The following is a 15552-nucleotide window of genomic DNA, read 5'->3' as shown; positions in this document are numbered from 1 at the left end:
CATTCACTCCCCCCACCTACAATCCCTGCCGGTACGAGACTCGAACCCACAACCTTTGGGTTATGAGTCCGACTCTCTAACCATTAGGCCACGACTTCCCCTGAAGGAAAATGCGTTGGCCGGGAAACGAACCCGGGTCAACTGCTTGGAAGGCAGCTATGCTCACCACTATACCACCAACGCAGGTAACAATTGTTGTGGTTAGAAAAAATGCTGCATTACTCACATTTAATTGACGGACAGATTTGATCAGAACCTCACGAGCATGTTTCAACATCTGCTTTCTGTTTCACTGGATATGCAAATAATCCGTGCATGTCAGTTTTCCTAAACAAAGTCACAGAAGAGGAGCAGCGCCAGATGTCCAATATCAAGTCACAAAGTTAGTCCAGTGCGTAGATCCAAAAATAACATGAAGCCAGCAGAAAAAACAATGCGCACACGGTCAAATGCAGGGCAAAACCTCCTCAAAAAAATCTTTATTATAGTGCTTAATCAGAGGCCATAAAAAAAGTGCAAAGTGCAAAAGTTTTCCAAGTAGCAGTTTTCCTTAACACACATTGTTACATGGCCACTTAGAACAAACTTGCACATACTATATAATTATAAAAAATAAAAACTTTTTTTTTTGCATATGTATATATAAAATAAACTGCTAGAGACTTTCAATTTTTAAATCACAATTTATATTTTTATGTCAATATTTACAATTTTTATATTATATAACCACCAATGTATGTGTTTATTTTTATTGCTGTTGCCCGTTTTAAATATTTGAATCGCTTTTTAGCTTTTTGCTGTTTACTTAAATAGACCTGTGGTGTGACAAATGGCATTTTAAAAACAAATATTGCTTGTAATCCCCCAATTAATGCATGATAACTATACAATAGCAAGAGAAATGTTGATTAAAATACCTATAGACAAGTAAAACACACCACTGCTGCTGCTTATTTTAATGTCTACGTTTTTATCACAGTATTGGTTATTGTGCTCTTGATTTCCAGTCTTTGGAGAACTGCGTCTGCATTCTGCACAACCTCACCTACCAGCTGGAGACCGAGATGCCGTCTCTCTTCACTAAAATAAACATGCTGGCCAGTTACGAATAAAAAGCAAAACAACAGTGTAAATATTGTAAAATTGCTCAATTATGAAACCAAAACTTGTTACTATAAGCAGAAAATAATAGTTATGTTCAGTTCAATAAAAGTGTTGATGCTGCAAAGTGCATTATTTTTTAAAAGACTGCGAGTCAGATGTAGGCAGAAAATAGTTCCATTTATTAATTTTAATTAATTAAGAATTGCATTTATTTTATAATTATTGAGCAATATTTGATCAATTTCAATTACTAATTTTATTTAATTATTTCCAAATGTTTATCATTTCAGCTTTAATCCGCTCTACAGAAGATAATAGTGTAATAGTTCAGTTTAATAATAGTTGTAATAATAATAATAATATTAATAATAATAATAAATGTTGCTTATCCACTTCAATACGGTTCAAATTTTGTTCTCCCTAAATAGAAAATGAAAAATAGTCTATAATTATAATTTAGTTTATAATTGTTATGAGCCATATTTTTTTTTAATCTATTTTCATTTCAAATTTTAAAATTAATTTCAGCTTTAAAAAGACAGCATGTGACATTATTCAGCTCCAGTCATTTAATGTTGATTCAATTCAGTTTAATAACTGTTGCAAAGTTAGTCGGTGCATTTAAAACTATAAGTAAATCAATCTTACTGAATATTAATTGTCTTTTAAACTCCAGCTGAGCAAGCCAAAGGCAAAAGTAGCAAAAAGAAAAACAACGTTTTGATACCTTTATTTTAAGTGTGGATATATAAAAACAACAGTTTTTCCTCCAAAACAGCTGGGGATTTAACACAAAGTCAGTATAAATGTCTGAGTATCAGATGTCTCATTCCTGAGGCTGCTTGTGGGAAATGATTGTGTGTGTGTGTGTGTCGGGCGGTTGAGGATTTTGGGTGTGGTGCGGAAAGCTAGCTGTGAGGGGTGAGTGTGAGTGGTTACGGCTGAAAACCAGCCACACCTCACCACACCGACCCTGCAGTCGTGTCTCCATAACCTGAAGAATCCAGCCTCACTGGTTTCACTCAGTGATCAGACTCCGATAATGTCATTCTAGCTGTAAAGTCAGTCTTTATATAAACATGCATCAGTAAATTCTCATGTTTACTTATATTTAATATTGACTTGTGTTATTCACCAACCTGTGTGTTTGTGTGTTCATCTTGCAGCAAGGCATGAATAAGAAGTCCTTTGTGAATGACATAACGTCGGCAGCTTTCAAATCTCTTCAAGTGGTCGACTAAGAGAAGCACTTTACAAACAAACTGCATTTTAATAGCATTGCATTTTAATTTTGGTTACGTAATGCAGAAGAAATGGTAAGAATGAGCTTTTATTTCTTTTGGGGCAGTAGACGCTTTTTGTAACAATGCATGACAAATGCAATATCAAAAACGTGACTTTTTTTTCTTCTATGACTCAAGACCGTAGTATTTTCCTTCAGTTAAGATGATTTTATATGCCTTTGTTTGTCTTTATAATATGTTCTAAAATGCAAATGATTTTATGAGAGTATTACGGGTTGTTTGTGCAAGTTTTAGATATTATATATTATACTGTATGATATATTATTTTATATCACAATATAAATATGTATGTCAGTCAGTCAACAAGTAATTGGAATAATTCTAGTAAGTTTCTTCGGCTCATTTTGACATTTTTTCATCATTACAAATATTGGGGCTGTTGCGTTAAGGGTGTGGATCAATTTGTATGTTTCAGCTCACAGCAAAGTTTCAATAAAGTTTTCAACAGCGCTAGTCTGTGTCACATTTTACTGTTAAATATTCATAACATTTACAAAATCACTGTATTATGCATGCAAAAAAACAAACAAACAGGGGCATACTAAAGCATATGCTTAGTCCAAAAACGAATTCATTCTAACGTGTATACATCATGATAATGTTTTGTAAACATTTACAATCTTGCTTGCGATTCTCTGAAAATGCATGCAACGCTTTTAGATTTCAGTTCTATCTCCTTTCACTTCATGTATTATGATTCATTAACATTAAATCGACAAGATAATACAATCATAAATGACCGCTATACAAATCATGGAACTTTCCACATGATGACATGCATATAATTAACACTGAAAAGAGTAATTAATTTCAAATTACATTTATTAGTCACTTTAAAACCAACTTCAGTGTTTCATATTTCAATCAGATGGCTGTTTTTATTCTTTGCAGCGCTTCAAAAAACATTATACGAGGACCAGAATGTAGATGATTATATTAAAGCATATTATTTATGATTAAAATATCAGTGTGGTGGAAGTTGCTGGTGTCTTTGTGAAGCTGCTTTATTTTCGTAGTCCTCTCTTACTCCTCGAGCCTTTGGTACTAAAAGGAAAAAAAACTAATATATTATTTAAAATAAAAGTTAATTATGTAAATGATCAATGTAGCATTATATGGTTGCTTTTTTGTTTTTGTTTTTATCAGAACAGACCTGTGACATTTTTGGGTCATGAAGAATACAACAGTTTGTTGCTGGATTTAAAAAGGTTCTTCAATGGCTTTAGCCTCAGTCTTTTTAGATCTGTTAATATTGTTTATTTTTAAGAATATAGCATGACCTAAACTATACACCAGTACAGTAGATGTTAACAAAATCCATCTTCCTGTATTTAGCGGCCTCAGATCAGACTTATTTTGTGCAGGTGGATTTTCCGCATGTGTTGTTTTAATCTCTGGCAGTAGCGAGGTCAGACCAGATCAAATCTCCCACTCTTCTAGTGCTTAAAACGGGATCTTCCAGGAGCCCCGGGTCTGTCTGACCCCCTATAACTTCCTCTTTAACCCCTGAACAGCTGCCGGATCTGTCTTCATTCTTCATAACAGAGCCATTAAATGCGCTGGAGAGCCTGTGAATGCGGATCACCTCAGGGAAACTCTTCGATAAATTATCTTGGAACAGAATCTGCAGTATCATAACTATAGTTATCTACAAAAATCTTTTGTTAGGTACCACTTATTCCCACAGATGAGCCCAATGGAACATCCCAGCTGTATTTCGGCTCAGCTCAGTACCAGTCGGTTGCATTAGCCGTAACAGCTCGGCAAGTCCGAACAGATTTGGCACGAGTCAGGCAGGAGATATATCACCTATCCGACACACACTGGGTTTGACAGGGATTTGTTAAGTCTGTTGAATGACGGGATCGAGCGCCGGGTTTGGAATAGCAGCTATTTATTTTATGGTGGTTGTGGTCTATTATTAAACTACCTGACTTCCACATGTGTCTTGGAGATGGCCACATGCTTAAAAAAGTGCCATGTTTATTAGATATATTTAGCAACTAAATTAGTCCCATATACATTTAAAAGATTAAAAATGTGCATTAAATTAAATCATTTCTGTTGCATTAACTTAAATGTCAGATTTATTTAGATTTTTTAACTTCTGTTAAATCAGTCTACTTTGATTAATTCCTTATTATTTTGATGCATATTAAATTATTTTGTTGCATTTACTTAATATCGTCAGATTGATTCAGTATATATAGTAGTGTTGTCAAACGATTAATCGCATCCAAAATAAATGTTTTTGTTTGCATAATATATGTGTGTGTACTGTGTATATTTATGTATATATAAATACACAAACATACAGTATATATTTTGAAAATATTTACATGTCTATATTTATATTCATATAATTTATATTATAAATATATTTAATATATAAAACATTACATATTTTTCTGAAATATTTACATGCATGTGTGTGTATTTATATATACATAATAAATATACACAGTACACATATAATGTAAACAAAAACTTTTATTTTGGATGTTCGACAGCACTAACATATATGTAATATTATAATATATAACAATATAATAACTGTAATATATAACAATATATATTGTTTTATATCAATATATTTTTGTTACCTCACCAAAAATGTTTGGTGTATATTTTTATATTTTGCAAAAAAATTGTTGCATTAGGCGAATTGCGTCAGATTGGTTCAGTAATTTAAAGTTATATTTCTTAAATTAAACAAGTTATTTTAGATTAGATTACATCTATATATTTTTGAATATATATTTTTAAGTTACCTGACAAAACATTTTTAGTGTATTTTTTATATATTGAATAAAATATAGGCCTATTATATAAAAACTAGTGCTGTCAAACGATTAATCGTGATTAATCCCATCCAAAATAAAAGTTTTTGTTTACATAATATATGTGTCAAGTCAAGTCACCTTTATTTATATAGCGCTTTTAACAATACAGATTGTGTCAAAGCAACTGAACAGCATTAATTAGGAAAATAGTGTCAATAGTGTGCTGTGTATATTTATTGTGTATATATAAAGACACACATACAGCATATATTTTGAAAATATTGACATGTATATATTTATATTCATATAAATTATATCATATATAAATATATTAAATATATAAACGTTACATATTTTTCTTAAATATATACATGCATGTGTGTGTATTTATATAAACATAATAAAAATACACAGTACACACACATATATTATGTAAACAAAAACTTTTATTTTGGATGTGATTAATTGCGATTAATCGTTCGACAGCACTAATAAAACCATGATAATACCATGTTATTGGACACTAGCATGATGGTATTTTTGAAGTTCATTATAGATTAGATAAATATTTTGACTCAAAGTACACCTGTTAACTTAGATTATATATTTTAAGTTGACAACAAAGTATATATATTTTTTGCATAAAAATATATTAAATATAAACATGATAATACCATGTTTTTTGACACTAGCATGATTGCATCACTATAGTATTCTTTAAAGTATCTTACAGTGCCTTTAAAGACCATATGGTTTATAAACTTGATCATTCAATACCTTGGTATATATCAAACTACCAGGGTATTACATGTGCTACTGACACTAAACCATGTTTTTTTTTTAATTTATGGGCTTTTATGGCTTCCTAATGGATGTGTCGGTGCACTAACCACGAGGCTATTGGCGCCAACTTCTTTTTCTGTTTTATTGCAATGTGCATTGCATGCACAAAATCCTTCAGCTAGCTGTTTATTTCCTTTTTAATAGCCTGAGGTTCACTATTCGGATAAAGGTCATGCTAGAACAAAGCAGCAACTGTTATTCCACACAGAAAGTTCTGGAAACATGATGCTATGCTAGATTAGCCTAGCGGTATTACGCGTCTTAGCTTGGTTTTTACCAAGGTCTGTCACACACTGAGGTCAATACTGTATGTTATTTCAGGACTACTGCTCATCACTATTCATATCTGAGCAGAAGGTAACATGTTTTATTGTTCAACCGTTGCTTGATATTTAACACCTATAGGGGCTATGCAAGTTTTTGACTGTTCACGCAGTTGAACGGGGTCAAATCTGTTTTCATTTTCCCCCTCATATAATGACAATATCACATTGAATTCAATTTGAGCTGCCCTTATAAATATCAGATTTTTTGCAACATGACTCCAGAGCAATTTTAATGTCAATCTAACTGGACACTCATGATGGCATGCTTGATTTACTGCTGGCGTGAATCAAAAAATAACTTATGAATTGTGAGGTATTGTACTACAAACTGTATGTTTACAATATTAATCCACATATAAACTTTTGTGCAAAAGATTTTTAAAGAAATTAATACTATTATTCAACAAGGATGCACTAAATTGATGTGACAATAAAAGCATTTGTAGTGTTACGAAAGATTTCTATTTGAAATAAATGCTGTTCTTTTAAACTCGCTATTCATCAAAGAATCCTGAAAAAATGTTCCACAAAATTATTAAGCAGCAGAACTGTGTTCTGGATCATGTGACACTGAAGACTGGAGTAATGATGCTGAACATTCAGCTTTGTATCATGGCAATAAATTCTATTTTAAAATATATTCAAATATAAAACAGACATTTTAAATCGTAATAATATTTCACAATATTACTGTTTTTACTGTATTTTTAAACAACTAGATGTAGCCTTGGTGAGAACAGGAGATGTCTAATGTTCAAAAACATTAGAATCCCCAACTTTTAAAAGCTAGTGTACATTTCTTTTAATTTCATATAATGACAAAAATATGATGATTAGTGTCTAAAATGTCGGCCAAATTCAATAGGTCATGTGAACAACCTCACAAAAATAAAGGAGAAAATCTCAATTCTGGCACTTTGGTTAGTTGTATGAATGTAGATTTTGATAATGCATCAATAAATCAGCTCCATTTCACAGCAACGTACTTTTTCTGATGGTCGCTGACACGGTTCCTAAGGATGGTGATCTATGAGACAGAAAATCACACGTATGAATCAGTTTTGGTGAATCACTGCCATACAACTTTGCTTCCTTCTCATGTCAATCAAACAGCATCTCTGGGAACCGGCTAGGAGGATTGTTCTGCCAAGTCTGTGCTGGGTGTGACTGCTTGTGTGTGTAATTGATAGTTGTACCATACTGTACATCTCATAAACTCATCCTCTCCTAACGTTACGACTCCTCTAACATCATGTCAGTCTTTGTGGATGTGAAACCTCACCTCGTATTTCTGGCACATGTATCTGTATTGCAGCTCGAACTTCTCGGCTTCAAGTTGGCGCATCGACTTCCAGAGTTTGTTCACGGTTTCTCTGCATAAAAGCACATGAGGAACATGACTAATCAGTCCATGAACGTGAAGCAACAGCCCGTGGCTTAATGGCACGATGCATGTAATGCTACTTGACTATATTTCATGCTGGCAGAGGTATGTCCTGTCATGTTTTGTAAACTCCACCTCAGTTTATCGGCACTCAGGTTTTCGACGTTCAGTTCTTTACGGCGTTCACTAAGAATTGTTTTTTTCTTCTCCCTCTCTGTTTGCTTCTTAGGCCCACCCCTCTTGTCTGTCTGTCAAATTAAAACAAAACAGAAAATAAGCATATGTAGTGACGGTGCACCGTGACCTTTGACCTCTGAGCTCATTACCCTCTGCATGAATCCCGTGCACTGGAAGCTCGTGAGAACCTTCTTCTTCTTAGCGTCATCATCAGCCTTCCTCTTGGCCTCTTCCTCCTCTTTTCGTGCCTTTTCCTCCTGAAAGAAATAATAATTCATTAAAGGGGTCATGACATGAGAAATCAAATTTGCCTTGATCTTTTGGCATGTGAGAGTTCTTTGTACCATTAAAACATCTTGCAAGTTTTACAGATTAAAACGTCCTCCTCATTATAAACAAAGCATTTATTTAATCAAGCTCCGTTTGGATCTGAGGTGCATGATGACATCACAGGGGCACAAACATTTGCATAAACACGGCCTTCAGAGCAAGACATCGACCGATCAGCCGCTAACGACTGACACTTGATCACGCTGAAAGCGAGTGTCGCGTCGCGTCAAAAGCAAATAGAAATTACAATCCCTGCCGCTATCTTGTCTACACTGGATGCAGTATACAGATGCGTGTTTACTTTCAGACAGAAACATTTGTTGAAAGATGAAGCGGTACTAGATCTGACTGCAGCTGCATCACTAACTGTAAGTAAATAGGTGCGTCCCAAATCGCGTACTTATGCACTATTCTATGACGTTTAGTAGTATAAATAGTGCGAGTGGTGCGTTCACACTGAAAATTCCAAAAAGAAAAAGTGCACTTTAAATACCCGGATGATGCACTTAAATAACTGAAAAAAATGAAGTGTGGAATGTTTGACACTTCATGCACTCAACTATCACAGCTTTAATTACGTAGCGAAGGGGCAGGGGCTATCAGACTCCGATTATGAATGACAGAATAACCTTATATAATTCATACTCCGCATGGCTGAGTACATACACTCTAAAAAAATGCTGGGTTAAATACAACCCAGTGCTGGGTAAAATAGGGACAAACCCAGCAATTGGGTTGTTTTGACCCAACATTTTTTAGAGTGTAGTGCATAAGTACATAGTGTATAGTGCGTAATTTGGGATGCAGCTAATGATTTCATATTGCTCTGTCTGGAAACGACCATTTTATTTAGATTATGTTGTCAAAACACTCGCATGCAATAGCGAGGGGGCTTTGATAAGGTTTCCTACACTCTAAAAAATGCTGGGTTAAAAACAACCCAGTGCTGGGTAAAATAGGGGCAAACCCAGCAATTGGGTTATTTTGACCCAGCGGTTTGGTTAAATGTTTAACCCATCCTTCTGAGTAGTAACCCACCTGCTGGGTCAAAACAACCCAATTGCTGGGTTTGTCCCTATTTTACCCAGCACTGGGTTGTATTTAACCCAGCAGTTTTTTAGAGCGTATGCAATGACGTTAGCCAATCATAACAGTGGCCGATCACTGAGAAGCCTTAAAGGACACGCTCCTTAAAATAGGTCGTTTTAGACAGAGGATCAGGATGAGGGTCGAAAACATTAATTTTCCCACATATTTATTTGTTGTTGTTGTTTTTTTCAGTGCAAAAAAACTTCATTATAAACAATCCTCAAAAAATATATTCAAATAATTAAAAAAAAAGTCATGACCCCTTTAACAATCATATAAAAGCGGGCGCAGCCATTTGTAATTTGAATGTGTGAAGTCGTGGCCTAATGGTTAGAGTCGGACTCGTAACCCAAAGGTTACGGGTTCGAGTCTCGTACCGGCAGGGATTGTAGGTGGGGGGAGTGAATGTACAGCGCTCTCTTCCCTCTTCAATACCATGACTGAGGTGCCCTTGCGCAAGGCACCGGACCCCCAACTGCTCCCCGGGCTGCCCACTGCTCCGTGTGTGTGTTCACGGTGTGTGTGTTCACTGCTGTGTGTGTGCACTTTGGATGGGTTAAATGCAGAGCACTAATTCCTAGTATGGGTCACCATACTTGGCCACATGTCACTTCACTTTAAAAAAGAAACATCCAGTGTCATTTGCTTCCAGTTATTTTAGCATAACCAGACCATTATGCTGCTTGATATTGCAAAGTGGTATTAGTTATTATATTAATATTATGTATGAACTTACGGCTAGTTTGTTTTGTCGTTCTTTCTCGCGCTCTGTGCGGGTCCGGTGCTGCTCCGCTCGTTCCCCCCTCCGGTTCTCCTGGTGGTCAACATAGACAACAGGTACATTTAACCCACTTTGAAGATGAACTAATCATATTTAGCACACCTGAAAGCTTTGAAGCATACTCAGAGATTCGTTTGAGGCACTTACAGTATCAGTTGGAAATATTTGTAATGCTTTTGAAAGAAGTCTCTTTTGCTCACAAAGGCTGCATTTATTTGATCAAAAATACAGTAAAACAGTAATGCTGTGAACTGTTTACATGTGAATATATTGTAAAATGTTACTTATTCCTGTGATTAAATCAATATGCTGATTATCTGCTCAAGAAATATTTATTATTGTTATATTGTGTTGGGAGTAACGCATTACAAGTACCACGAGTTACGTAATCAGATGACTTTTTTCAAGTAACTAGTAAAGTAACGCATTACTTTTTAATTTACAAGAGAATATCTGAGTTACTTTTTCAAATAAGTAACGCAAGTTACTTTTTTTTTCAATTTATTGATTGACGGCTCTCCTGTCCCCATGTTGAGAGAAATCAGAAGATGTTACTGTAGTTCTAAAATAAATATGAATATGCATTAATTCATCTCACTCACACACAAAAAAAACACAGATTCAATATTAAATATTATATAAAAATAATGCAACTCAGAATATGACACAAACCTGCAATAATTAAATGTTAAACAACACAAATATGCTTTATGTATTTAATCCCATTCTATTAACCAATGTCTTTGCTTCTGACCTTCGATGATCCAGTTCAACCGTACTAATAAGCAAAAATTACTCTAGACAAACATTTGTGTGTCTTTGTTTATTGCTGAAGTGTGTTGAAATTTCTTCTTCTGCATTCTACTGTACTTTCCCTTCAGCCTGAGGCTTATTCATTTCACTTTTGGTGTGAAAAGCTTTTATATTTGCCAAAAATATAACTTTTTTATGTTAAAAACAAACAAGCAAGCCCTGTCCAGATTTAAAAAGTAACGCAAAAGTAACGTAACGCATTACTTTCCATAAAAAGTAACTAAGTAACGTAACTAGTTACTTTTTTATGGAGTAACACAATATTGTAATGCATTACTTTTAAAAGTAACTTTCCCCAACACTGATTATAAATTATGAAAACAGTTGTGCTGCTTCATATTTTTTGTGGAAACCATGATAAACTTTATTTTTCAGGATTTTTTGGTGAATAGAAAGTTCAAAAGAACAGCATTTATTTGAAAGAGAAATCTTTTGTAACATTATAAATGCCTTTACTGTAACTCTTGATCAGTTAAATAAATCCTTGATGAATAAAAGTATTAATTTCTTAAAACATCATACTGATCCCAAAGTTTTCAATGGTGATGTATCACAGTTTCCATGTGCATCACATCTTAGCAAATACACTCACATCATTTGCAAACACAATAATTTTCAGAAAACTCACATGTAGCTTGATGTTGTTTTATATTTTGTTAAGCCATGCATTCATAATTAACATAATTACAATTTACACAATACACAAATTAAACACTGACTGTAGTATATTTTGCTTTGTTTTTTATTTTCTATTTTTTTATGTTCTCTGTATAGATGTTCAAGGAGTCATGCTTTTATTTGAAGGTATTTATTTGTGTGGTCAACAGTTTGGCTCTGTGAAACCAGTCTCAGTCCTGCTGGAAAGAGCAGAGTAAAGCAAGCATGAGTTTCCATGCTGGTTAGACCTGGTTTGCTGCTGGTCTAGCTGGTAGAGCAGTATAGCTAGTCTATAGCCTTTTTCAGCAGGGTGATTTCAACACAAGGGTTCACTTGTTTTATCATAGTTGCTGTGGTGAGGGTTTATTTATTTATTTTGTAATATGTGACAATAGTTATGAAGAAATGCATTTAATTTTTATTTTAAAAAAGTCTTACAATCCACTGGGTGATGTTGATCAACTCCTCTTCGTCTTTCTTTCTGCTCTCAAAGTGAGCCTCAATGAGCGTCTGTAGCTCCGTCAGGTCTTTCTCCATACGTTTGTGGTGAATATCCTGAGGATACGTGTTTGAAGGTAATTATGTAATAATGTACAGTACGGTATAAACTACTCGTAGCACATGTTTAAGACAGTGCAGGTCATATAACACTGTTTAGTTTAGTAACAGAGTGATTTATTGGCACAACAGTTATTAACGTATATCTGTATTGTGAAAGCATTTGCAGCATTGTTGCTGACAAGGACAACACCGCAAAGCAAAATTGCAGTAGTAAACAAATTAATACAATGTAAATAAATGAAGGAAGCGTATACTACAATAATTAAAAGAAATCTGATGCACCATAAAATAAAAAAATACTCACATCAAAATCTAATTTCTCTCCATCAGGAATTTTGGGAGGCACTAAAGCTGGCACAAAGGGTCTAATAATCAACAACAATGCATTAGTATTTTTTTTTTCATGCTAATGGTCTTACATTTGGAAATGCATTGTTATACATTATACTTTATATATAAGCTATTTATATTTTATTTTGCATAAATTTGAAAGTTTTACTTACTTATGCTTTGGTTTTGTTTCTCCTGCATCATTCGGTTGGCAGGAGAGTAAAGAAAAAATTACAAATGTATGACTTTGTTGCTGATTATTTTACTGTTGTTTCTTTTAAAGGGGGTCAAAGGTGATCTAGGGTGAAACCAGTTTTGAGTGAGTCTGATGTTATCACTTTACCTTCTTCCCCAGGTTCCTCAGCAGCATCTAAATAAGAAAAGACAGCCATGTCAGCTATGACTGCAATGTGAAGATCCACAGCAATGACGCAAGACCCAAGAGATACAGAGAAGCCCTGAAGACGTCTGTTAGCAGAAACTAAAAGGTATTTTGTCTAAAAAAATCTGGGTGGTCACCATTGTTTTCAGAGTATTTCAGTTTAAGAAATCTGGAAGTGCTTGAAACTTCTTAAATATGATGGATGTATTCCATTAAGCTGACAATAGCTGACATTGTTCTAAAGTTCATCCCAAATGTGTCACCCTTCAGTGATTTTGTGAAAGTATAATTATTGGGTGTTGTTGATGGGATTATAAGCACTTGCTGAATGATCCTGTATTTAATTACCTGCTTGAAGTGGATTGGGTGTTTGCTTCCCACTGACCTCTACAAGCCCTAAAAAATAACACATAAACAGGAGGATTTAACTGAAAACACATTATGATCAATTTGAAGTCTTGCCCTGTGTATCATTATACACTATTTGTGTAGTCTACATTACTTAATTATTAACCCTAAGTAATTATAATTCTGAAGTACTAATATACTAAAATAAAAATGGTGTAGAGTTACATTGAAACAATTTGAACTAAGAAATTGGTAGTAAAATTCACAAATAATTACAAAGAAATGGCAAATAACACACTGAATAAAAGTAGAAAGATAGTGAACAGTGAACCTAACAAAATAACTGTTATTTAAAATGATAAATATTTTACTTTTATTAATATTAACATGCATTATCCATTTTATTAAAGCACACAAATTAAGCTAAGAGTGTTAATTTTCAGTCCTTAGTCAAAAGTAATAGGCTAACTGAGAAATTATATGATGCATGAAAAATTGCCTTATGGCTTAAAAATGAATCATTATTTTCATTCTTTTAAATTCATAAATTAAAGGTACATTGGATTTGTTTATCCAAATATAATTTACCCTTGTTTTATTTTGGGACATGCTCTTGACAAACTTCGTGAGATTTACCCAACAACATCATCTGTTTTATTAGTCCATAATGGCAAACATTTTTCATCACAAAAAATATAAAGGTATAATTGTGACACTTTATCTCACAAATAGGACTTTCGCACAATTCTGTGTTTATATAAACTTGCAATCTTTCTTTTTTTTTACTCCAATGCAGAAAAAAATTTGTGAGATGTAAGCTCAGAATTCTGTGAAAAAAAGTAAGAATTGCGAGATTTAGATTGAGAGTTTTGAGAAAACCATTTTTAATTGTGATGTTAAATATACAATTGCAAGAAAAAAATTGATTGTGAGATAGAAAGTCACAATTACCTTTTTTTAAATTTTTCATCCCATGGCAGAAAAAAAGCTTGCATACAAATCTCATTCATTATTAGCTGTGGCTTTAGCAATAGCATTAGAACAAGCGACACTACCTTCCTCCCCCTGCTCCTCTACCTCCTCAAGCACCTCCTCATCCTGCAACTCCTCTGTGCAAAGCAGACAGTGTGAGAGCATAATCATGCATATGCTTGCAAATGAGCAATGCATGCATGCAAAATACACAGACTCCCAAACACACGCTTAAAGGGTTAGTTCACCCAAAAAAGTAAAATTAGGCTGTGTTTTACTCACCCTCGAGGCATCCTAGGTGTATATGACTTTCTTCTTTCAGACGAATCCAGTCGGAGTTATATAAAATATTGTCCTGGCTATTCCAAGCTCTATCATTGCAGTCAACGGGTGTTGCAGTGCTTTAGTCCTAAAGAAGTGAAATAAAAAGCGCCCATCCATAAAAAAAAAAAGTGTCTCGCACGGCTCTGGGGGGTGAACAAAGCCCTCCTGTAGAGAATCGATGCGTTTTTGTAAGAAAAATATCCATATTCAAAACGTAATAATCACTTTAATGTAGCTTGCGCCAACAGTTGTACACAGAAGCAGCTCCGGGCGAATGATGTATGAGGTCGGCGTTGCGCATGCGCCGATGAGTCTTGTGAAAACCAACGTTTGTTAACAGGATTAAAGGAAGCAAAGTTTCCTTACTTTAGCAAAGGAAAACCAGTCTCCTCTTGGCTTATATCGAGGTCCTCCGACATTCTTCTTTACAAATCCTCGTTTTGTACTTCTAATCCGTGACCGTTGTTTTGTTTTGATCTCTCCGCTGCGCTTCCGCGTTCGTCACTTCTGAGCGGCGCATGCGCAACGCTGACGTCCTACTTCATCCTCCCGGAGCTGCTTCCGTTTACAACAGTGAACGCAAGTTAGATTAAATTGATTATTACGTTTTAAATATGCTTTTTTTTTTTTTTTACAAAAACGCATCGATTCGCTACAGGAGGCCTTTGTTCACCCCCCGGAGCCGTGTGAGACACTTTTTTTTATGGATGGCCGCTTTTTATTTCACTTCTTTTGGACTGAAGCACTGCAATGATAGAGCTTGGAATAGCCAGGACAATTTTTAGTATAACTCCGACTGGATCTGTCTGAAAGAAGGAAAGTCATATACACCTAGGATGCCTCGGGGGTGAGTAAAACACAGCCTAATATTCATTTTTGGGTGAACTAACCCTTTAACTGAATGATGACATATTTTGTTTTTATTTTATATTGTTATTAGGTTTTTTTGACTATTATTATTATTTTAAAGAAAAATATATTCCTTCTATAGATAATAAACAATTTTGTTCATTTGAGGGTGTTGTCAGATTTAGCTCAGTACTA

At 34.4% G+C, this 15552-nt stretch overlaps 1 protein-coding gene and 1 non-coding gene across 2 annotated transcripts; both read right to left on the bottom strand.

Moving 5' to 3' along the window:
• Positions 1 to 111: 111 nt before the first annotated feature.
• On the bottom strand, positions 112 to 183 carry trnag-ucc (transfer RNA glycine (anticodon UCC)). Its single transcript has one exon. It is a non-coding gene; the product is annotated as a tRNA-Gly (tRNA).
• A 2866-nt stretch (positions 184 to 3049) lies between these two features.
• tnnt2b (troponin T type 2b (cardiac)) lies at positions 3050 to 12140 on the bottom strand. Its single transcript, XM_016285855.1, has 7 exons — positions 12030 to 12140; positions 10077 to 10154; positions 8071 to 8178; positions 7880 to 7992; positions 7643 to 7733; positions 7347 to 7387; positions 3050 to 3452 (listed from the first exon to the last, which is right to left on the bottom strand). Exons 1-7 carry the CDS (start codon positions 12126 to 12128, stop codon positions 3413 to 3415), a joined length of 570 nt encoding a protein of 189 aa, XP_016141341.1. The 5' UTR covers positions 12129 to 12140; the 3' UTR covers positions 3050 to 3412.
• Positions 12141 to 15552: the final 3412 nt, after the last annotated feature.

The sequence above is a fragment of the Sinocyclocheilus grahami genome, unplaced genomic scaffold, assembly GCF_001515645.1.
Source record: "Sinocyclocheilus grahami isolate Dianchi unplaced genomic scaffold, SAMN03320097.WGS_v1.1 scaffold202.1, whole genome shotgun sequence".
Lineage (NCBI taxonomy): Eukaryota > Metazoa > Chordata > Actinopteri > Cypriniformes > Cyprinidae > Sinocyclocheilus > Sinocyclocheilus grahami.
This window is presented reverse-complemented; position numbering and strand designations above follow the sequence as displayed.